Raw genomic sequence first — 20,681 nt, 5'->3', positions numbered from 1 at the left:
ACCGTTACTGCAAAAACCTTCCGTTTTATCCCTAAAATTAAAATGCATACAGGCCGTAGACTAATCTCTACCCGGCCGGTGTTTAAATTAAAAAAGGATGAAAATAATAAGCCTATAAAGTATAAAGCCAGGCTTGTTGTTAGGGGGTTTTTACAGGTCGAAGGCCTAGATTATATCGAGACTTTTGCTAGCACTAGTATACCGCCCACCTGGCGTATATTATTGGCTATAGCTAATGCACAAAATTGGGAAATAGAACAAATCGATTTTATCGGTGCGTTTTTAAATAGTGACCTTACCGACGTAGATATTTATTTGCAAATTCCAGAGGGTTTTAGCGATTGGGCTAGATCTTGCAGCCCTACTACCGCTAAAATTTTAGTGCAAATGGGCTATAATCCAAAGGAAATGCAAGTTATACTGTTGGAAAAGGCGCTATACGGTCTGAAACAGGGCCCAAGAGAATGGCAAACAAAGCTAAAAAGCCTACTTTTTACAGAAGGTTTTAAGCCGCTGATCTCTGATCCAGCTGTCTTTTATAATGCTAAATCCAAGCATTTCATTGTTACTTTTGTTGACGATTGCCTGCTAATAGGTCCTAAATTGCAATATATTCAGGATTTAAAAGCCCGTTTTAACAAAATATACGCATTGGAAGACAGGGGCCCTGCAGCCTATTTTTTAGGCGTTCAGATTATAAGGGACAGGCCTAACCGCCTGCTTTGGCTCCATCAAAGTCAGTATATAGAGGAAGCATTAGCAACGTTCGGATTAGCTGATTGCAAACCTATTTCTGTTCCCTTACAGCCGGGTGTGCTAAAATATAGTGGGGGCAAACCCGTAAATGCGCTAGAAATCAAATTGTTACAGCGTATTATCGGCACCCTAATGTATTTAATGCTATTAACGCGCCCGGACATCGGTTTTGCGGTTCAATGGTTATCTCGTTTTTTAACGAAAGCCACTACAATCCACTTAACGGCAGCTAAAAACCTACTTCGCTACTTAGCAGGTACTAAATCCCTAGCAATCTGCTACGGAAATAGGGTAATTAAAGCTAATTTACCACCTAACTCTTTGATTGGGGGGTTTTAAAGGCCTAAAATTACTTGGTTTTAGTGACAGCGATTTTGCCGGGGCTAGGGAAGATTCAAAATCCACTTACGGATATTTGTATACCCTATCTGGGGGCCCTATAACGTGGAAGTGCAAAAAGGCTAGTACTATAGCTTTAAGCACCCCAGAAGCCGAAACCGACGCCTTAGCGGAAGCCCTGCGTGAAGCACAGTGGCTTAAAAGCCTATTTACAGAGATTGGACTACCTGTAAAAGGCCCTATTGCAATATTTGGAGATAATACAGGCTCTATAGCTAACGCACACAACCCTACGCACCACCAACGTACTAAACATACGTTATTAAAATTTCACTACGTAAGGGAGTTAGTTACAGAAGGATTAGTGACCCTAAAATACCTGGAATCCAAACAAATGCCCGCTGACGGCCTTACAAAGCCCCTAACGCTTCCAATTCACAAGGTTTTTTTAGAGCTTATAGGGTTAAAACCCCTGTAAACTTAGTTTTTACCTATTGAATTGTAGGGCACCTAGTTAGTTCGTTAGCTAACTACCACCATTTTTCTCCTTTGTTTGCAATTATTGGATTTTTGTTAGCCCGACACCAACCGATCTACCCAAACCTACCCTGCTCAGGTTGATTATTAAACAACTTATACCGACCTTATACCCGAAGTCGAATCCGAATTTAATTAGCTCGCGTTTTGGGCGACCTAGCGATTTTTAATCTACCCTATATATTAAACTTTTCTGGGATCCACAACAACGAACAGCCAGATTAGCTACCTGGCTTAGTAGTAAGTTCCGTTGGTTATAATCTGTAGGTCGTGGGTTCGAATCCGGGGGTTGTTACAATTCTGGGGGTCTTTTTCAATTCGGGGGTTCGTCCAATCTGGGGTTCAGTCAATCGGGGGTTTGGTACAAAGAGCTTATTCATCCAGGGGGTTCGCACCGGGGGTTCGAGTTGGGTTGGGACACAAGGGGGAATTTCTTTTGTTTTTTTTTGTTTTGGGGGTTTTATTTTACGTACTTTTCTTTTCCGACTTTATTTTTGGATTAAGTAGCAAAAGAGAGGGGGTGTTAATTATATGCATTATTTTGCATGTAATAAGCCCACTTTTATTTGTATATAGCCAATTTTATTTAGTGCCGAAGTGGAGTGGGGAATGGTGGAATTCCGTTACTTTGTTAATGCAGGAATGCAATTTAAAGGTCAGCGAGTGGGGTTAGCTACCCTGTACCGGGTTTAATACCCACCCTGCACCTGCGAGTCAGCTACCCTGTACCGGGTTGAAAATTTCACCAAGTCAACGTTTAAATGCAAACCCAGAGATGGTTTGTATGCAAATGAGGGTGTTTTTTCAAAAACCCATACAAATTAGTTTTTCGGAAATTCATTCGCGGCACCGGAACCTTTTCTGGCGTGCGGACCCCCACTTCGATGTCGGAGAGTATGTAAGGGAAATAAAGCAAAATCTCCCCCAACCAATTATTTATCAGTACCAAAATTATAGTGCATTTCTACCTATTATTTAGCGCTTTTAGCACTGGTTATTTACCACGCCGCACCTAGGGTTTACCCCTATATCCCCTGTTAGCACCATTTTTATTAACAGCTACAGATTTCAGAGGGGGAAAATCCAGATTTAGAGGGGGATTCTAATTCTGAACCTGAAGACGAAATCTACAGCGCCAAAACTTTGGATCCAGTGGATAATAATCCCCTACCTCCCGCAATTACAGTTCCTCCCTGGCCTGTACAGTCTACTGTTCGCCCCCCAGAGCTTATAACGGTAGCGGTGCCTAATTCAGCACCTAAAATAACGGAAGTTCCGGTGTTTTCGGCACCTAAAATACAGAATATGGAGTTAAATTCGCAGTTCGAAAACCCAGATCCTATGGATATCGATTACGTGCATTATCTTTGTTATCAAACCCAAAAGAAAACAAAGAAAAAGCCCACTAAAGACGGCGAACCAAATAGCTACCAACAGGCCCTAAAAAGCCCTGAAAGTGCTAAATGGTTAGCAGCTTTAGCGTCTGAATTCGACCAGATAGTTACTGCAAAAACCTTCCGTTTTATCCCTAAAATTAAAATGCATACAGGCCGTAGACTAATCTCTACCCGGCCGGTGTTTAAATTAAAAAAGGATGAAAATAATAAGCCTATAAAGTATAAAGCCAGGCTTGTTGTTAGGGGGTTTTTACAGGTCGAAGGCCTAGATTATATCGAGACTTTTGCTAGCACTAGTATACCGCCCACCTGGCGTATATTATTGGCTATAGCTAATGCACAAAATTGGGAAATAGAACAAATCGATTTTATCGGTGCGTTTTTAAATAGTGACCTTACCGACGTAGATATTTATTTGCAAATTCCAGAGGGTTTTAGCGATTGGGCTAGATCTTGCAGCCCTACTACCGCTAAAATTTTAGTGCAAATGGGCTATAATCCAAAGGAAATGCAAGTTATACTGTTGGAAAAGGCGCTATACGGTCTGAAACAGGGCCCAAGAGAATGGCAAACAAAGCTAAAAAGCCTACTTTTTACAGAAGGTTTTAAGCCGCTAATCTCTGATCCAGCTGTCTTTTATAATGCTAAATCCAAGCATTTCATTGTTACTTTTGTTGACGATTGCCTGCTAATAGGTCCTAAATTGCAATATATTCAGGATTTAAAAGCCCGTTTTAACAAAATATACGCATTGGAAGACAGGGGCCCTGCAGCCTATTTTTTAGGCGTTCAGATTATAAGGGACAGGCCTAACCGCCTGCTTTGGCTCCATCAAAGTCAGTATATAGAGGAAGCATTAGCAACGTTCGGATTAGCTGATTGCAAACCTATTTCTGTTCCCTTACAGCCGGGTGTGCTAAAATATAGTGGGGGCAAACCCGTAAATGCGCTAGAAATCAAATTGTTACAGCGTATTATCGGCACCCTAATGTATTTAATGCTATTAACGCGCCCGGACATCGGTTTTGCGGTTCAATGGTTATCTCGTTTTTTAACGAAAGCCACTACAATCCACTTAACGGCAGCTAAAAACCTACTTCGCTACTTAGCAGGTACTAAATCCCTAGCAATCTGCTACGGAAATAGGGTAATTAAAGCTAATTTACCACCTAACTCTTTGATTGGGGGGTTTTAAAGGCCTAAAATTACTTGGTTTTAGTGACAGCGATTTTGCCGGGGCTAGGGAAGATTCAAAATCCACTTACGGATATTTGTATACCCTATCTGGGGGCCCTATAACGTGGAAGTGCAAAAAGGCTAGTACTATAGCTTTAAGCACCCCAGAAGCCGAAACCGACGCCTTAGCGGAAGCCCTGCGTGAAGCACAGTGGCTTAAAAGCCTATTTACAGAGATTGGACTACCTGTAAAAGGCCCTATTGCAATATTTGGAGATAATACAGGCTCTATAGCTAACGCACATAACCCTACGCACCACCAACGTACTAAACATACGTTATTAAAATTTCACTACGTAAGGGAGTTAGTTACAGAAGGATTAGTGACCCTAAAATACCTGGAATCCAAACAAATGCCCGCTGACGGCCTTACAAAGCCCCTAACGCTTCCAATTCACAAGGTTTTTTTAGAGCTTATAGGGTTAAAACCCCTGTAAACTTAGTTTTTACTTATTGAATTGTAGGGCACCTAGTTAGTTCGTTAGCTAACTACCACCATTTTTCTCCTTTGTTTGCAATTATTGGATTTTTGTTAGCCCGACACCAACCGATCTACCCAAACCTACCCTGCTCAGGTTGATTATTAAGCAACTTATACCGACCTTATACCCGAAGTCGAATCCGAATTTAATTAGCTCGCGTTTTGGGCGACCTAGCGATTTTTAATCTACCCTATATATTAAACTTTTCTGGGATCCACAACAACGAACAGCCAGATTAGCTACCTGGCTTAGTAGTAAGTTCCGTTGGTTATAATCTGTAGGTCGTGGGTTCGAATCCGGGGGTTGTTACAATTCTGGGGGTCTTTTTCAATTCGGGGGTTCGTCCAATCTGGGGTTCAGTCAATCGGGGGTTTGGTACAAAGAGCTTATTCATCCAGGGGGTTCGCACCGGGGGTTCGAGTTGGGTTGGGACACAAGGGGGAATTTCTTTTGTTTTTTTTTGTTTTGGGGGTTTTATTTTACGTACTTTTCTTTTCCGACTTTATTTTTGGATTAAGTAGCAAAAGAGAGGGGGTGTTAATTATATGCATTATTTTGCATGTAATAAGCCCACTTTTATTTGTATATAGCCAATTTTATTTAGTGCCGAAGTGGAGTGGGGAATGGTGGAATTCCGTTACTTTGTTAATGCAGGAATGCAATTTAAAGGTCAGCGAGTGGGGTTAGCTACCCTGTACCGGGTTTAATACCCACCCTGCACCTGCGAGTCAGCTACCCTGTACCGGGTTGAAAATTTCACCAAGTCAACGTTTAAATGCAAACCCAGAGATGGTTTGTATGCAAATGAGGGTGTTTTTTCAAAAACCCATACAAATTAGTTTTTCGGAAATTCATTCGCGGCACCGGAACCTTTTCTGGCGTGCGGACCCCCACTTCGATGTCGGAGAGTATGTAAGGGAAATAAAGCAAAATCTCCCCCAACCAATTATTTATCAGTACCAAAATTATAGTGCATTTCTACCTATTATTCAGCGCTTTTAGCACTGGTTATTTACCACGCCGCACCTAGGGTTTACCCCTATATCCCCTGTTAGCACCATTGTTATTAACAATTATTAATAATAAATTAACCGTTTACATATAATAAAAAATTTTCCATTATAATTGGAAAATAATAGAATTATTTAAAAAAGGCCGGGAACGGTTATTTTAACATATTTGTTTGCAACGTTAAAAAATCACACAATTTCCCAAATGCGGTTTGGGGGAATGGCGCAGTGGTTAAGCGCCATGGCTGTTACTTGAGTAACGTAGGTTCGAATCCTGCTCCCTCCACCTCCTCCCCCGCTTACCCGTGGCAAGGATAACCCGGCTGGCTATCGACAACAACCACCCGCCTGTGCCGTCGAGCCCACACTTGTTGGGAACTTCGTCTCCATGGCTACAAAACGACCGACAGCTCCGCTGTTTGGACACAGGCCCCTCTCGATGAAGAGCCGTCAACTGCCGTCAGACGAATCCTCCGTGCGCCTGAAGGCACGGGGTCGCGTCAGTGAACAAACCTGTAAGCAGGACCGGGCACGAACCCGGTCAGGCTCGATTCGCTTCTATGCCCTTGTTTTCCGCTGTGTAAATAGAGAAAATAGAAAGCGCGCCGAGATACCCCTCGGGAGGTTGCTAACGGCCGGCTAATGAGCCGGGCCGAGCCCGGCGTTAAATAATACTACTACTACTACTACTACTACTACTACTTCCCAAATGCGGTTATTTTTCTTTTATTATTTTATTAGCAATTATTTACGGTTTTATAGAAGGGCATATTTGCAATTAATATAAAAAATAGCCTGTATTAATTTATAGGTAGATATATATATAAGGAAATTACGTATTTAACCACGTAATTTCATAATACGTAAAAAATCTTCAACCGATTTTGACGAGCATGTAGATAGCTAGAAGACAAAGACTAGATGACGTTCAATTTGTTATATTGTTTTTACCGATCGCAGCGATCATACGATTCCTATCAACAATGTCCATGTATGTCAGCCTTGAGCGCCTCCACAAGACCTCTGGAGTGGCCTGGCGCAGCAAGAATATCCTCTCGGCGGCGTGGTTCCCTTGCGGGACGCTCTAAATTAAGCACGAGACAGATTGCCTCAGCCCCCAAAAGTTCTCCGGAGGGGTGCCTGGCAAGCCTGGTAAGGCTAGCGCGGATCCGTGGTCTTGGCGACTGGCCGTTGCACCTACCTAGTCCGATTCCCCATGTGCCTTTTGGTGCTTTTGCTACCTCTGCTTTGCTGGCAAACCCGGCAGCTGGGGTGACATTGGAGCCCAAGTCGAGGCAGCAGCCACAACACACCGCATCGTTGTAGATTAGGGCGGTAAGGCGCGGGTTTGCTGAGGTGAGCTGGGACCCTTGTCCAACCCCAGCCTGCATAGCATAGCCCTGTACACCCGCTTCGCCAACAGATTTGATGGCTAGGGCCAAAGGATTTCCTATTTCGGATATGACAATATGACAGAAAAGCACTTGCGCGCGGTTGTCTGTCTGGCTGGGTCAGCAGTTGTTTAAATGATGCATCGGGGCCACCAACAAGGTGGTCGAGTTTTCATATCGTCCATGCTCTACTTTTTGATATATCAAGAGCAACAAAACGGGAACAAACTGACTCGTTAAAGGGGCGCCCTGCCATACTTGGAAACTTTACCCCGGCTCTCTTTCACCCATCTCATAGCATAAACGGCGGATTCCATTGGGTGGAGTTGGCCAGCAGCACGTGTCCAGGTACCCCCGTGCTACTACTCCCCGCCAAAATGCATCAACGACAGGGCCCCAAGTCAACCTTACTTTTCACTCTTCTCCTCGCTGCAACTGCCACATCAGCAGCGGCGAGTGCAGGAAAAAGGACGGAATGCATCACATCTCGCTCCTCTGAGCTGATTTCTGTTGCGGCATGCGGCCACAAGGAGACCCTTCGCCAATGCTTTTCCAACCCGGACCATTACGGCTGGGGAGTCAACGCCCAGGCCCAGGACCTGAAGATCTGCTTCCTCAACGCCGGCTGCACCCCGGAGGCCGCGCAGATCGAGGCAGAATGGACCATCCGCCGATGCGATGAGGGCTCCAGAGACCTCCGCAGGCGCCGGGACCCGCATGAGTCGATATCTCCGCCGGCCGCCCCGATTGCCGCCCGGATGTATGACTCGCTGGCGCCCACTCCGACGCCCACTGCACCCCTTGACGCCCGCAGTGGTGACGTCCTCGCCAAACGACAGGACCAACCGCCTCAGCCCACAACACAGCCGCAGCTGCTGGGCGGCTTCATGCTCTTTGAGTGCTACAGCACGGCGACGACCAGGCAGAATGTGTGCACGACCGCCCCAGGTAGTAGCAGACAAACTTGTAGCGACGTCAACGTGCCATTCTACAAGTGCATAGACGGCAAGATCTGCCGTCCGGACGCGGCGGGGCTCCCGGGCTGTGTGAATGCCACCAAGAAGATGACGACGGCCGGCTACATCGTCGCTGGCATCCTGGGCATCACCATTTTTGTCGCCACAATCACCATCTGCACCTGCTGCATCCGCGACCGCAACGTCGACAAGCGCCTGCGCAAGGCCGGCGAGCTGGCCACCATGCAGCGCGAGGCGCAAGCCACTGCGCTCAAGCAGCGGCCGACCATCGACGTGCGCACCGTCAGTAGCAGCAGTCAACCGCTGATGGGTGGTGGTGGTGGTGGTGGTGATGCTGATGCTGAGGCTATTGGTGTCGCGCAGACTGAGGGTGCCGCATACGTTTCGCCACACCCGGGGGCGCGACACGACCCGTTTTCTGAGGGCGCGCCGTACCAAGATCGTAGATAAGCACGTAAGCCATAGAGCTTCAGATCTGTTGTCATCGGTTTTGTTTTTGGAGCAATATAGTAGTGCTGCACGATGCGCGGATAAAATAAGCGCGCGATTTTGTGACTAGGATTCAGCCTATATAGGTACCATTTCATAGCGTTATGATTTGGAATCGTTTACATTTCGAGAGACATGCCTTGGATTCGTCGCTGCACAAGAAAAAAGTATGATCAAATTCAGGAAATGTGCAAGTATATTGAATCCCGTGCAGATACTCCTTATTCGTCAAAACAACGATCATACGTATCTTACCTGATATACGTGAGGTGTCTACAGTACCTACCTGCCTACCTACCTACCAATGACATCTGCAAAGTCCCTTGTTTTGATCCTGCTATTCTTGTCCTGCTCATCAAATGCCAGTGGCTGCACTGTATCTGCACCCCGGCCGGTTGGTACTTCGCCCCACCCACAGGCGTTGCGCTCTAGCTTGGCCCCACCAGACCCTTCTCCCGCCATTTGAATGACAGGTTCCGTCATTTCTTGGACCGCCGCAATTCGGAGTGACGGTGTACAACAAAAGCAACAACGATACGGATACAAAATAAATCTGGGTGAATCTTGTGTCTGTTCTACTCATATGATTTTTTTTTTGTTTAAAAAAATACTCTTTACAAAATTCAAGGTGCTGTCCAGGTTGAGGTAGCTCGGAATCTGCTTTCCTCAAAACTTGCCACCTCATTCTTTTACTCAGGCGCCGTTACGCTATCTTTGAGCAAATTGCTCCCCTCTCTCCCTGACCTAAGGAAACGGCCTATAGAAGCGGCGGTCAGAGAGATAACCTTTCCGCTATGTGCCGGTTCCTGGTAAGCAAAAAAAAACACTCATATTTGCGAGAGTAAATGCCATCAATCGAGGTCTGGATACAAATTCTGATGTAAAACTTGTCTTATCTACAGGTATATAAAGGAAGCGACGAGATTCTGCTTTCCAAGCTGATCCTCGAACCAACCCATTCCATCCTCAAGCAGTCCTTTGATTCACGACTTCGCTTAGTTAGTCTACCTGCCTGGATCTCGTCCCAAGATCAATCCTGCCCCTGCCCGACGACCCCCTGAATACAAGCTGACCAGTCTCCGGGGAATCCTCTATCCAGGATACACGACGCGGACAAAACAATGCAGATGGCTTCGGCATCGGCTTCTACACCAACCCAAAACTCGGCGCGGCCCCCTGCCTCTTCACCTCGACTACGCCCGCATGGAACTCCCCGAATCTGAATCGACTGGCGAGCAAAACAGCCTCCCGTCTTATATTCGCCCACGTGCGCGCCACAACAGAGGGCTCCCTTTCAGAGGACAACTGTCACCCCTTCTACCATGGCAGCTTGATGTGGATGCACAACGGTGGGCTTGGCGGCTGGAAGTACATCAAGAGGCGGCTTGGCGAGCGGCTGGCAGACCGGTGGTACCTTGGCGTCGTGGGCGGCACGGACAGCGAGTGGGCGTTTGCCCTGTTCCTCGACACGCTGGAGCGCATGGGATACGACCCGAGCGCGCAGCCTGAGAAGGGGTTCGGGCCAACCGTTTTGCGCAGGGCGATGCTCAAGACCATTGAACTGATCAACGAGCTCATCGACGACATACCCGAGAGCATCATCCAGGCCGAGAAGGTGGACACGCGCAGCCTGCTCAACTTTGCCCTCACGGACGGGCACAGCATCATCTGCACAAGATATGTGAGCAGCGCCACCGACGAGGCTGCAAGTCTGTACTACTCGTCGGGAAGCCAGTGGGAGAACAGGCCTTCCCACGAGGACGAGTGCAACTTTCAGATGGAGCGGCGCGACAAGGGTGCGGATGTTGTTCTCGTCGCCAGTGAGCCATTGACGTTTGAGAGGGGTATGTATTAATCGTGATTCTGGGCTCTTGGGTTAGGTCAATAGCAGCAATTTGCCTTTTGCTAACTTTGTTTGTGACAGAAAATTGGGTCAACGTACCGACAAACTCAATTCTTACCATACACGGTCAAACAGTCATGGTACATCCAATCATGGACCAGTTCTCTAACCACAGCCCCTACCACACAAGGTCTGCCGCCTATGTGCAGATGAAGGGTCTGTCAGCGAACGAGAAGCTTGCCATGACCCCGGCATTAGAGGACGCAGCCAGAGTTTCTGCTTCTGCCATTGCCGCTGAGGCTTTGCAACGGCGCCTCCAGGGTTCTGCAGCCCAGGCTCCTCTCCCATATCAACCGCGGGTGCGGCCGACTGTAGAAACCTCCTTGGAGTTGCGCTCTGTGACACAATCCAAAGTACAACAACAACAACGACATTCCTCCCCTAACCCTCCATCTCAGGGCAATATCAAGAAGAAGAGAAGGTCGTTGAACGCCCTGGAACGGTCCCAAGGTGACCCGCACCGAGACCAAGACTCGGGGTCAGAACCGCCTACACCGTCTGAGGAACCCCCGCGGAATAACTTTGGCGATCCAAACAAGATTGCGCAATATTTCCCGGAATTAACTTTGTCTTGAAACCCCCGTTCTTTGGTTACTATTTGGAGCAGGCGTCTATACTGTTTTGATACCCATCCCCTATCGGCCGTCGCTTGTTGAGTGGCATTTTAAGGAGCTCCAGAGGCGGAGGTTCATCGTGCCTGCTTTGCTTTCTGGAAGTAGATTTTGATTTGAACCGCTAGTCTACCCAGTGCCAGTGCCTCGAGAAGTCAGCCAATGTATTCTATCTATTTTCAAAGATTCCTTTCTTCTGACTTTCACATCCACACCTCACCGTTGATCCAGTTATCCACGGATTTTACTGTTGAAAATTACTGGCACGCGATAATAGTTAAACGTATTGTGTAATTGCTCTGCCGTTTTAGGTTGGTTTCGGCAGCCCGTTCAGATTTCACTCTCTCGTTCTTGCCCCTTTGTTCTGGCACCAATCCCAGGGAACACGTTCGTCATTACCTTATTGTCTGGTCACCATGAACTCAATCCGAAAGGGCCGTTCAGTGTTGGCTCGATCTCAAGACTACCAGATCGCCAAGAGTGGTAGCTCGCGCGGGATCCTTGCAAGTTAATCATTAAATCATTATACTCAAACATATATCGCTCTCACTTCTACACCGCATGCATACACACCAACAAAAAGCATGTGCAACCTCGCGATCCTAACCCACCGGTGCCGCCACATTGACCTCTTCAAGATCAACTGCCCGGCCAACGACGACACAACGACATGCCCGCCGCCCCGGCAGACCATCCTGGGCCGCTATCGATCCTCACTCCTGTGCACCGCCTGCGTCACGTTCTAGGCGGGGAAGCGGCGGCGGCGGCCACCGGGACGCGGCAGCGCGCCGCACCGCCTCGGCACGCTGGGACCTAGAGGTCTGGCGGCCCTGGGTGGCTGAGCACGCCAAGACGGTCTGGAACTGGGCCTGGTTCGAGAGGGAGGAGGACCTCGAGCGCATCGACCGGCTGGACTTTTGCAGGGTCAGCATGGGGTGCCACACGGTCGTGCAGCCGACTTATCTGCTGTACGACGACGAGGACGAGGAGGACATCGTGGCGGGTCAGCAGAGGTGGGCCGGGGAGCTCGGGGTCGTCATGGCGCCGCTGAGCTATACTCTGTTGCCGATGGAGCGGCAGCTCATGAGGGTGGAGGAGGAGGAGGAGAGGAGGCGGGAGTTGGCGCGGCGGCAGAGGGCGCTGAGGGAGAGGCTGCGGATGACTGCTGATTCTGAAAGAGGGCGCGGTGCGGGTCGTGGTAACGGTGGGGAGATTGGAAGCGGTGCTGATGCGAGGTTCGCTGACCAGGCCAATGAGAGTCAAAATGGTGATGGAGCTGCCGGTGTGGCCTCGAAGCCTGACGTGGAGCAGGAGGTGCCTCGCAGCTCACCGAACCCTGGCGGTGGAGGTGATGCCGCCGAGAAGAACATACAAGGTGAAGGGGATTCGACTAACAGAAGTGGAGATTCGCCGCTCGCCTCGCCTTCGTCACCTATCGAGGACGAATTGGAGCTTTCGCCACCGAATGTCACCCAAACCACAGCACCGCAAGAAGCCTCTAGTGACCCGGGCGCCTGAACACAACACTTGATGAGATAATCCAGGCGTGTTAATGAAACTTTATACCATCAACTATAGGTGACAAAGTCGCTACGTCTTGTTTTCTTGGGGCAAGAAACTGTGTATTTTGGGAACGGCTGAAATTTCGACACATTGGTTCATCGACTCATAGAATCGAAGGGCTGTACAACACTGCTCAGCTGCGCCCAATGTCACCGATTTTCTCCGGTCTAGTTCTTCCCCTTTCTTTCCATGCTTTTTGTTATCCTTCCCCGTCATTTTTCTGCCTTTTTGTCTCGACCTTGTACACAATTTCTAGTCTAACAAACAAGTGAAATCACGATGAGCCCAGGCACCATTCGGCTCCTCTCCCTACATGGCGGAGGCGCCCTTTGGGTGTCTTTACACTGCCCATCCTCAAGTCCTTGTGCTTTCACTTATATAGCCAGCTACCAAATCACAGGGCTGGGGCTGGGAAATCCAAAAGCCAGCTGGATCTCGAGCGGCGGCGGCGCCCCGTCGTGATCCTGGTCTCCGGCCCGTCGGGGGTGCTTTGGTACTTTCTTCCCCGGCGCTCTAGAGCATTCGCAGCAGCAGAAGGAGGAGGGCGATGCAAGCGCGGTGGATCAGGATCACCGGGGTCTGGTCTTCCGGCTCCAGCCGACGCTGCGGGTTGTCGGCGACTTGTGACCGCAGCGTCCAGCTGGAGCTGTCCGATTCGGAATTAAAAGTGTCCGTCTCGCCAGGGCAGGGACAGGGGTGGATTTTCCCGGGCGAAAACGGCCGGGTTGGCAGCCTCGCCCTCTCGGGTGGCGCGGATGGGCGGTTTGGGGACTTGGATGTGCAGTTCAAGATCGATGCTGTGGACGTTGTTTGCTATTGATCCTCCGGCTCGGTACTTGACAAAGAGGCCCGCCGCTGGGGATTACCCGGAATGGCCCAGAAGATAGAGCAAAAACCGTTGCCCTTCTTCTCGGGTTGAAAGCACTCGCTTAGAGCCAGGAGGCTGAACAGTGTTGGTTGACCTGCGTGCTAGTCACCTAAAGCTATCTATCCCCCCTGACCTATAGCTGACGACCCCCGTCGAAGTTCTTTTGGTGCTTGATAGGGCATCAATGCCACGCAGAAAGTTACCAACCGGGACGACATGATTGATGGACTAGGAAAGTGTAAGCCTGCCAAGAAAAGGGACTAGGATGTACACCTAGGGAAGTGAGCCGTCGGCGATGATACTTGGCACTCGATGGACTTGAAGGAGGCCTCAGTTGCATTTAGAGCGAGTGTTGTTGTCTGGAAGTTTCCTAGATGACCATCCCGGCAAGACTGTGAGAAGCTGTATGCAGACTGCTTGTTATCGAATTCGAACCGTGATGGGAAATTTTCCTTGTCATTTTTACTAAAGGTAGTGTTGTAAAACTGGGAGAGCCGAGCTTATTGCTTTTTTGAGTTCTGGTTAAGCTTAGACTAGACCTAGTACTATTCTAGACTAGATAGTACCTACCTAGGTAGTCAGCAGCAAAGTTAAAGCTCCAAGCCATCAAACCTACCACCTTATCTTACAATGCAATCGTTCTTCCAACTAACCAGCTCCTGTCCATTTTACAACTTTACCAACCCCGAGTGCGCGCTCCGTCGCCTGCGCGATCAAAAATCTCCATCGGAATACTATACACCACAGCCCAAATAATTATGTCGTCGACAGCCGGCTTCCCCGCCTTTGGCTTGCTACCTACCGAACTGCAGCTCCAGATCTGGAAGGAAGCGCTCGCTCCCGTCGCGGTGTTGGACTTTTATGTTCGCCCTCAAACTGGAGGCCGCAAGCAACCCCATGCTGCAAAGAAGCTGCCCCCAGTCGCCCTGGACTTCTACGGGGCCAAGCCGCACAACGCGGGCCTGTCCTGCAAAGCCGCGCGCCTCGTCATGGAGCAGACCTACGGCCCGCCCGTCCGGCTGGCCGGGAGCGCAAACGCCTGCTGGGTGAACCTGGACAGGGCCGTCGTCCACCTGAGCGAGCCCGTGAACGCAGCGGCGATCCTGGACGCCCTCGAGCCCGACGTCCTGCCGCGCGTCAGACACATCGTGCTGGCGTGGCGTTCGCAAAAGAACGAAACCATGATCGACGCGTGCAAGGCGGTCGCCACTCGCTGCAAGAACCTCGAGACGTTGACTTTTAACCCTTACTTTACCAAGCGCCACCCGGCTCAAGGATACATGTGCAAGGCCTTGGACGATCAGATTACCGCCTTTTATTCCGCCATCCCGGAATACATCGAGCCGCCGTGGTGGGACTTTTCGATGGATTTGCTGCAGACCAAGTCGCGGCTGCTGCCGTATTTCGATACTCCGCGGCCAAAGATGCACATGGTGCCTTTCCACATCCTGCTGTCTAGCGGTGCCGAGTGAGTGGTGTTCTTGGGGGATGGGCGCCAGCCACACGTGGTCCTATTTGCCACAAGAGCCAGCCAAGAGCCTGTCGGAGAAAGAAAGGTGGGCGAGTCTCAGAGGCGTGGTTTTGACATGTTTCCCGCTCTTACGGAATTGAGCTGGATCTTTCTTTCATCTTGTGATGGCAACCTTTTGTAACGTCGGAATCTAATTCGAGGGTGTAATCATGTAATGTAGTCTATGCCAGCAGTTTTTGGTCAGAAAGTCGCTCTAGACGTCCATAGTTTTAATATCATCAAACCCTCCAGCTTGATTAAAATAATAGCACCTCTGGTTCGTGACCAATCTGATCGGTGAAGCACCCTCCCTCTCGACAGCAAAATCACAGTTGTGGTGCGTATGCCCAAACGCCCAAACCCTGACCTTGTCACTCCGAAAGCACGCTTCCCCAGAAAGATCCGTCGTGAAGCCGTTCAAGATCCTGCTCCCCTCATGCCGCGCGTCCCTGGAACGCTCATCAACCGACGGGTTCCAGTGGAGCTGGCGGGCCTGGGCGCTGAGGAAGGCGAAGATGGTCGGTCTCGTGTGGGCCCACGGTGCCGATGTCGCCGAGGAGGGCGAGGTACGGCGCCGCCGGTGTCACTTGGTAAATGTCGTAGGCCTTGGGCGTCTCGAGGTGCAGGTCGGATAGGATTTGGAGCTTCATTGTGTTAGTTGTTTGGTGTTTGGAGGTTGATGTCGCGGGTCGAGGGGGTAGAAAACAGTGGGGGGAGGGGGGTAGTTGCGAATCAGCAAAGCTGGGTTGCCCTGTGGCCTATGGTGAGGTCAATCAACGGAAATAAAATCCCATAAGCTCCTCTGGGGTGGAATCGGCAGCAATTTCTGACCAGCTTTCCGAGGCTTCAGTGCAAGTACGCATGGTCTAGCCTGCTAATGATTACCTATGATTGACTCAAGTTTGAATCACCGTAATTTCATTCAGAAAATTGTTTGCTTGGTTCTAGATAGCACATATTTCCCGGCCTTTAGATGTGGCCAACAAACAACCATCATCTAGTGTTTTTGTTGTAGGCTCTGCAACAAGGGCTCGAGCACCCGTCGCTTCTCGGCAAGCACCTCGGCCTTTGCCACCTCGGCATCCCTAGCCTTCTGCCTCAGCTGCTCCAGGTGCCCCGGATCAATAACCCCCGGTTCCGGCTTGGTGTACACGGGCCTGACGGTAAAGCGGCCCATGATCTGTCCCATTCCGTATGCCTTGCCTGTGACCTCGCCTGCCTTGATTTTCTTGTCGTCATCCTCCAGTAATACCGCATTCGTGATGAAGTTGGTGGTAATACCCGGCATCACCTGGAATGGGAAGCCACCCCAGTCCATCTCAACCCGCCCAGATTTTCGGACAATCATCTTGCCCACGTAACCCACCGTTTCCGGGTATGGGTTCAAGGGATCATCCTCGTTTTCGCCCTCGCCCTCTCCGTCCATGACGTCTGCCTTCTTCTCTCCGTCGGTCAGATCAACCGTCTCGCCGACATCCATAGTAACAACGTCGTCGTCGATCGGTTCGTCCTTAACGATGCTCTTGGGCTTTGGTCTGTGCACGACGCGAAGTGGAGGTAGCGTGGGAGGAAATTGGAATAGGTAGAGGCGACCGTCCTTGGAGTCGCCTTCTGGTCGAGGGCCAAACTCCTTGAGCAGCATGTTATATTGCCTCTCCCTCGTCTCTTCCTCCCTGCTCTGGTAGATCTTGACCTTTGGTTTCTTCTTCTCCTCTTCCTCCTCCTTGATCCTCTTCTCGGCTTCGGCCGCACGTTGCAGGCGCTTGTCGTCGATCTCAGTGACCTCGACAAATTTGCCATGCTCGTCCTTGACCTTGACCTTGCGGTTGTCAGATGCTCCTGGCCAAACTTTGCCATCGTCCTTCATCTCGATGTCTTCGTCAGGGGTCTTGACAGGGCTGTCGTCCACCTCCTCGACGATACCCGCGGCAGCCTTCTCCTTGGCCACCATGTCTGCTGTGGTGGCAACGACGAGCTCCTTCTTTTGCGGCTCGCGTCGGGTGATACCCATGGGCATTACCTCACGTTTCCGTGGCGGCTGCCTGGATGATGAGGCGCCCTCCTTTGTCTCCTCCTCATCGTAGTCGTCCATCATCGGCCCGCTGAACATGTCAGCGTTGAGACGGTTGGACTGGTCCCGGTAACCACTGGACTTGAATCCCGAGTCGGTCTTGAAGCCAGATGAAGCTAGTGATACAAAATACTGCTGTTAATCACGTGTAAATTCGAGTGGACGGGGGGAACCAACAACAATGCAATAGACCTACATGCTCCAGGGTTTCCAAAAATAGAGTTGCCGGCAGTATACCTGCGATCGAACCCGCCGCGGCCCATAGCATCACCTCTTCCTCGAGCCCGGCGCCCTCGACCCCGGGCACGCTGTAAGCGTTGGTCCTCGGCGAGCTTTATGTTTTGCTTCCGCAGCTCTTCTTGCGCGAGACGCTCCCGCTCTGCATCTCCACGCCGCACAGCCCGTGGCTTGAACTTGGATCCGCTGGACGCCGCACTACTGCTGGCCGCTACGGACGCTCCCCTGGCCCGCGTTGATGCCACGCCCCGGGTCCTGGGTACTGGTGCCGCCGCCGATGCCGGTGCCGCTGATGCTTCCTCCATAGTGATGCTGCCGCCGCCGGCATCTGGTGCCGCCGCTGGCTGTGCTGCCGATGTTGGTGCCGGTGCCGCTGTCTCTGTGGTCTCAACGGCAGCGTCGGTAGCCTGGTCCTCGTTTCCTGCTGAGGCGGCGGCGGACCCTCCTCTTCCAACAGCGGCCCCGGCTCGAGCAGCCCGGCCGCGACCCCTGCCCCGGCCTCTGGGCCGCCCGGTAGGCGCCATCCGATATGGTTCTAGTTATCCAAGCTGACAAATGCTGTACGCCGCTGTGACTGGACTTTTTTTTTTTAGTCAATTTGCAATTCCGTCCTGGGCAGTACAACCCTTTCCTAGTTGGCGAGAAATTTTAGTGCCTAATGAGAAGGTTTTTCCCGATCCTGACAAAGGGATGGCCAAGGTTTGCAGGCGGTTATTGACTAGGGTGTACAGCCGCTAGGTTTTTCTACGTCAGACGCGTCGCGTCGGCCTATGAAGTGATCGAATCGAACTGGAGGAGAAAAAAAAAGCTGCACAGTTCAAAAGCCGCTCGTAACCCACTTTGCATTGAGTCGTAATCGTAGGGAAGGTACCCTGACATATGCGGGGTTGTCGGCAATGTGACCGGGTTAGGGTTCAGTGTTTTGGCCATTGCTCATTCTTTTCCTCTCATGGCTCAATTTCTGTTACCTAAAATTTAGCGCCACATTCACGTTGGCCCCTGTACTGCCCGGACAAATTACGTCTCGCAGGCGCTCTACCACGTACAACATGGACATTGAACCGTGCATGAGGTCGCCCACGAGAACCAATGCCAAGCCATGTTTGAAACGGAACGTTATGGGCTCAAATCATCTGACCGGAGTCTTGCAAGGTATTGAGCGTTGACTTGTTGTACTCTATTGCCAACATGGTATATACCACAGGATGGAGATAGATGTTCTTCTCTGGGTCGAAGGAACGCCATGTTCGTTCCCCCAAAATTCAAGCTCCAGTCTTCATCCGCTATCGTGAGCGGAGTCAAGCTATCACGGCGGCTCCACCACAAGAAACGGGAAACAAGCAACAAGAAACCATATAAAATACCCCATATTAACCATATTATAATACCTCTGCTGGCGCTAGTGCTGCCGCCGCCGCTGCCATGCCATCAGCATCTCCATTCCCTGCTTCCACAGCCACCGCAGGCGAGGGCCGTGTGGTGGCCAAACTCCTACCATCGGGCGTCTCGGGCATCGAGAAGCTCGCGTACCGATACCCACTCAAGCTCATCACACCACCACGGCCAACGGACCGGCAGAGCGTGCTCGTCTTCTTGCTGTCCTACGGCGGCGGCCTCGTTGCCGGCGACCAGGTCGCGCTGGACATTGACGTGCAGGCCGGCGCGAGGGTCAGCATCGTGACGCAGGGGTATACAAAAGTCTTCAAGTCGCCGAGCTGCGACGTCGTGACCCGCCAGGAGCTGCGGGTCCGCATCGCCGACGATGCCGCCCTCTGCCTGCTGCCCGACCCCGTCCAGCCCTTTGCCGACAGCGTCTACGAGCAGGCTCAGACCTTTCGCCTGGCCACGTTGCGCTCGTCCCTGTGCATGCTGGACTGGGTCTCGCAGGGCAGGGCCGCGCTCGGCGAGGAGTGGGACTTCAAGCGCTGGGCGGGGAAGAACGAGGTCTGGGCCTGCGCCGGCGCCGGCCCTGCTGATAAAGATGAAAAAGACAGGCTGCTGGTGCGGGACGCCATTGTGCTCGATCATGAGAGCGCAGGAAAGTACGCCGAATCGCTGAGGGCGTCGATGCAGGGCAACGGCGTCTTTGGCACGCTGATACTTCGGGGCCCGCTAATGGGTCAGCTCGGGGAGTTCTTCCTGTCAGAGTTCGCCGCGCTTCCGAGGCTCGGCGCGCGGGACTTCAGGACGCCCGAGGCGGTGGCCAAGGCGGCGAATATGGGCCCCGCGAAATCGCCGCTGGAGAAGTGGCGGGCTACGAGGTTGGACATGGAGCGGAGGCACAAGGTGCTCTGGTCTGCCGCCAATGTGAGAGGTTGCGTCACCGTCAAGTTTGGTGCCGCCGAGGTCGAGGGTGGTAGGGAGTGGATTGGCAGCATGCTCGAGCAGGATGGGAGCGTGATTGAGCACTTTGGAGCCCATGCACTATTGTGTCTCCGTTGATAAGGTTTATGCATTCCTTCTCTTCTTTTTCTCCGCTGGCCAACGAAACGTCATTGTTCCAGCTAGGAACTTGCGGCACTCCTAAGTCTTCGGCCATTGTTCCGTGTAACAACGAATATCAAACCTGTGGGGTGGATATGGACTGAGCCGCTGTCGATTGGTGGACAGGAGCACACTAGGTTGTTCCAGTTGGGGATACTTCAGTTGGGCATAAACACCCAACGTGCAGACTTCGACATTATTCTTTGCTGCATGGCCAGACACAGCTTGTAATGGTAGCAGCGGGAATTAGAGGCTTATACTAGAGGCTATCGCAGCGGCATGCTGACAACTCTAGGGCTGCGGGCTAAACCAGCAGCCAAGGGATGTCAGGAGATCCGGGCCTAATGCAAGCTGTACACGTTTTTTGTGCAGTCTATATGCGACCACTTCTTGTTGGTCGGCTTAGATGCCGAACACTACTGGGTAGACGACGGGTGTTTTATGATATAGACCATGAGACCATTTCCCGTTATCACCCCCTTTCCGAGATCAACGGTGCATGCATACGCGTTGGAATTTAGACTTCTGACACCCCCAGTCCAAAACCCTGATGATGGTTTCTATGGTTCACTTGCACAAAATGCATAGTTGTATACGGCAACCATGTGGGATATGTGCAACTTGGTGTTTTTCTTTCGTATTAGTGCCAGACCTAGTCGTTTGCACCCCCACCCCCCCCCCCCCCCCCGGAAGCTCTGACCCCCCGCAGCCCAACGGTCAAATGTCCTCTGCCTGCTTTGCTATTATTGATCTGCCGGTAGTTGTGACAAACCCAACTCTGTATCCCTGTTCCCTTGCCCTTCTCAAGTAGCGATTGCCG

At 51.0% G+C, this 20,681-nt stretch overlaps 6 protein-coding genes and 1 pseudogene across 7 annotated transcripts; 6 read left to right on the top strand and 1 right to left on the bottom strand.

Moving 5' to 3' along the window:
- Positions 1-5,971: 5,971 nt before the first annotated feature.
- On the top strand, positions 5,972-6,043 carry MGG_20073 (annotated as a pseudogene). Its single transcript has one exon. The product of its transcript is annotated as a tRNA-OTHER (tRNA).
- A 1,222-nt stretch (positions 6,044-7,265) lies between these two features.
- On the top strand, positions 7,266-8,849 carry MGG_09268 (uncharacterized protein). The gene has a single exon (XM_003709856.1). The coding sequence runs from the start codon at positions 7,526-7,528 to the stop codon at positions 8,573-8,575; it is 1,050 nt and encodes a 349-aa protein (XP_003709904.1). The 5' UTR covers positions 7,266-7,525; the 3' UTR covers positions 8,576-8,849.
- Positions 8,850-9,108: 259 nt separating this feature from the next.
- On the top strand, positions 9,109-11,550 carry MGG_11745 (uncharacterized protein). The gene is made up of 4 exons (XM_003709855.1): positions 9,109-9,423; positions 9,517-9,612; positions 9,714-10,458; positions 10,539-11,550. The coding sequence occupies exons 1-4, from the start codon at positions 9,409-9,411 to the stop codon at positions 11,090-11,092; spliced, it is 1,410 nt and encodes a 469-aa protein (XP_003709903.1). The 5' UTR covers positions 9,109-9,408; the 3' UTR covers positions 11,093-11,550.
- A 471-nt stretch (positions 11,551-12,021) lies between these two features.
- MGG_11746 (uncharacterized protein) lies at positions 12,022-12,700 on the top strand. The gene has a single exon (XM_003709854.1). The coding sequence runs from the start codon at positions 12,059-12,061 to the stop codon at positions 12,644-12,646; it is 588 nt and encodes a 195-aa protein (XP_003709902.1). The 5' UTR covers positions 12,022-12,058; the 3' UTR covers positions 12,647-12,700.
- Positions 12,701-14,317: 1,617 nt separating this feature from the next.
- Positions 14,318-15,704, top strand: MGG_09266 (uncharacterized protein; the record flags this gene model as incomplete). The annotated part of the gene is made up of 3 exons (XM_003709853.1): positions 14,318-15,027; positions 15,322-15,346; positions 15,453-15,704. 3 exons carry the CDS (start codon positions 14,318-14,320, stop codon positions 15,702-15,704), a joined length of 987 nt encoding a protein of 328 aa, XP_003709901.1.
- A 202-nt stretch (positions 15,705-15,906) lies between these two features.
- Positions 15,907-18,204, bottom strand: MGG_09265 (uncharacterized protein). The gene is made up of 2 exons (XM_003709852.1): positions 17,337-18,204; positions 15,907-17,256 (listed from the first exon to the last, which is right to left on the bottom strand). Exons 1-2 carry the CDS (start codon positions 17,899-17,901, stop codon positions 16,067-16,069), a joined length of 1,755 nt encoding a protein of 584 aa, XP_003709900.1. The 5' UTR covers positions 17,902-18,204; the 3' UTR covers positions 15,907-16,066.
- Positions 18,205-18,405: 201 nt separating this feature from the next.
- Positions 18,406-20,507, top strand: MGG_09264 (urease accessory protein UreD). The gene has a single exon (XM_003709851.1). It carries the CDS (start codon positions 18,800-18,802, stop codon positions 19,817-19,819), a length of 1,020 nt encoding a protein of 339 aa, XP_003709899.1. The 5' UTR covers positions 18,406-18,799; the 3' UTR covers positions 19,820-20,507.
- Positions 20,508-20,681: the final 174 nt, after the last annotated feature.

Source organism: Pyricularia oryzae, chromosome 1, assembly GCF_000002495.2.
Source record: "Pyricularia oryzae 70-15 chromosome 1, whole genome shotgun sequence".
NCBI lineage: Eukaryota > Fungi > Ascomycota > Sordariomycetes > Magnaporthales > Pyriculariaceae > Pyricularia > Pyricularia oryzae.
The sequence above is the reverse complement of the archived record's forward strand: the minus strand, read 5'-3'. Positions and strand labels throughout refer to the sequence as shown.

Coding starts and splice junctions, on each gene's coding strand:
- MGG_09268 (XM_003709856.1), top strand. CDS start 7,526: ATGCATCAACGACAGGGCCCCAAGTCAACCTTACTTTTCACTCTTCTC.
- MGG_11745 (XM_003709855.1), top strand. Junction 9,613..9,713: donor TTGATTCACGACTTCGCTTA/GTTAGTCTACCT, acceptor TCCTCTATCCAG/GATACACGACGCGGACAAAA. Junction 10,459..10,538: donor GCCATTGACGTTTGAGAGGG/GTATGTATTAAT, acceptor TGTTTGTGACAG/AAAATTGGGTCAACGTACCG.
- MGG_11746 (XM_003709854.1), top strand. CDS start 12,059: ATGGGGTGCCACACGGTCGTGCAGCCGACTTATCTGCTGTACGACGAC.
- MGG_09265 (XM_003709852.1), bottom strand. CDS start 17,901: ATGGCGCCTACCGGGCGGCCCAGAGGCCGGGGCAGGGGTCGCGGCCGG. Junction 17,257..17,336: donor TTTTGGAAACCCTGGAGCAT/GTAGGTCTATTG, acceptor TTGTATCACTAG/CTTCATCTGGCTTCAAGACC.
- MGG_09264 (XM_003709851.1), top strand. CDS start 18,800: ATGCCATCAGCATCTCCATTCCCTGCTTCCACAGCCACCGCAGGCGAG.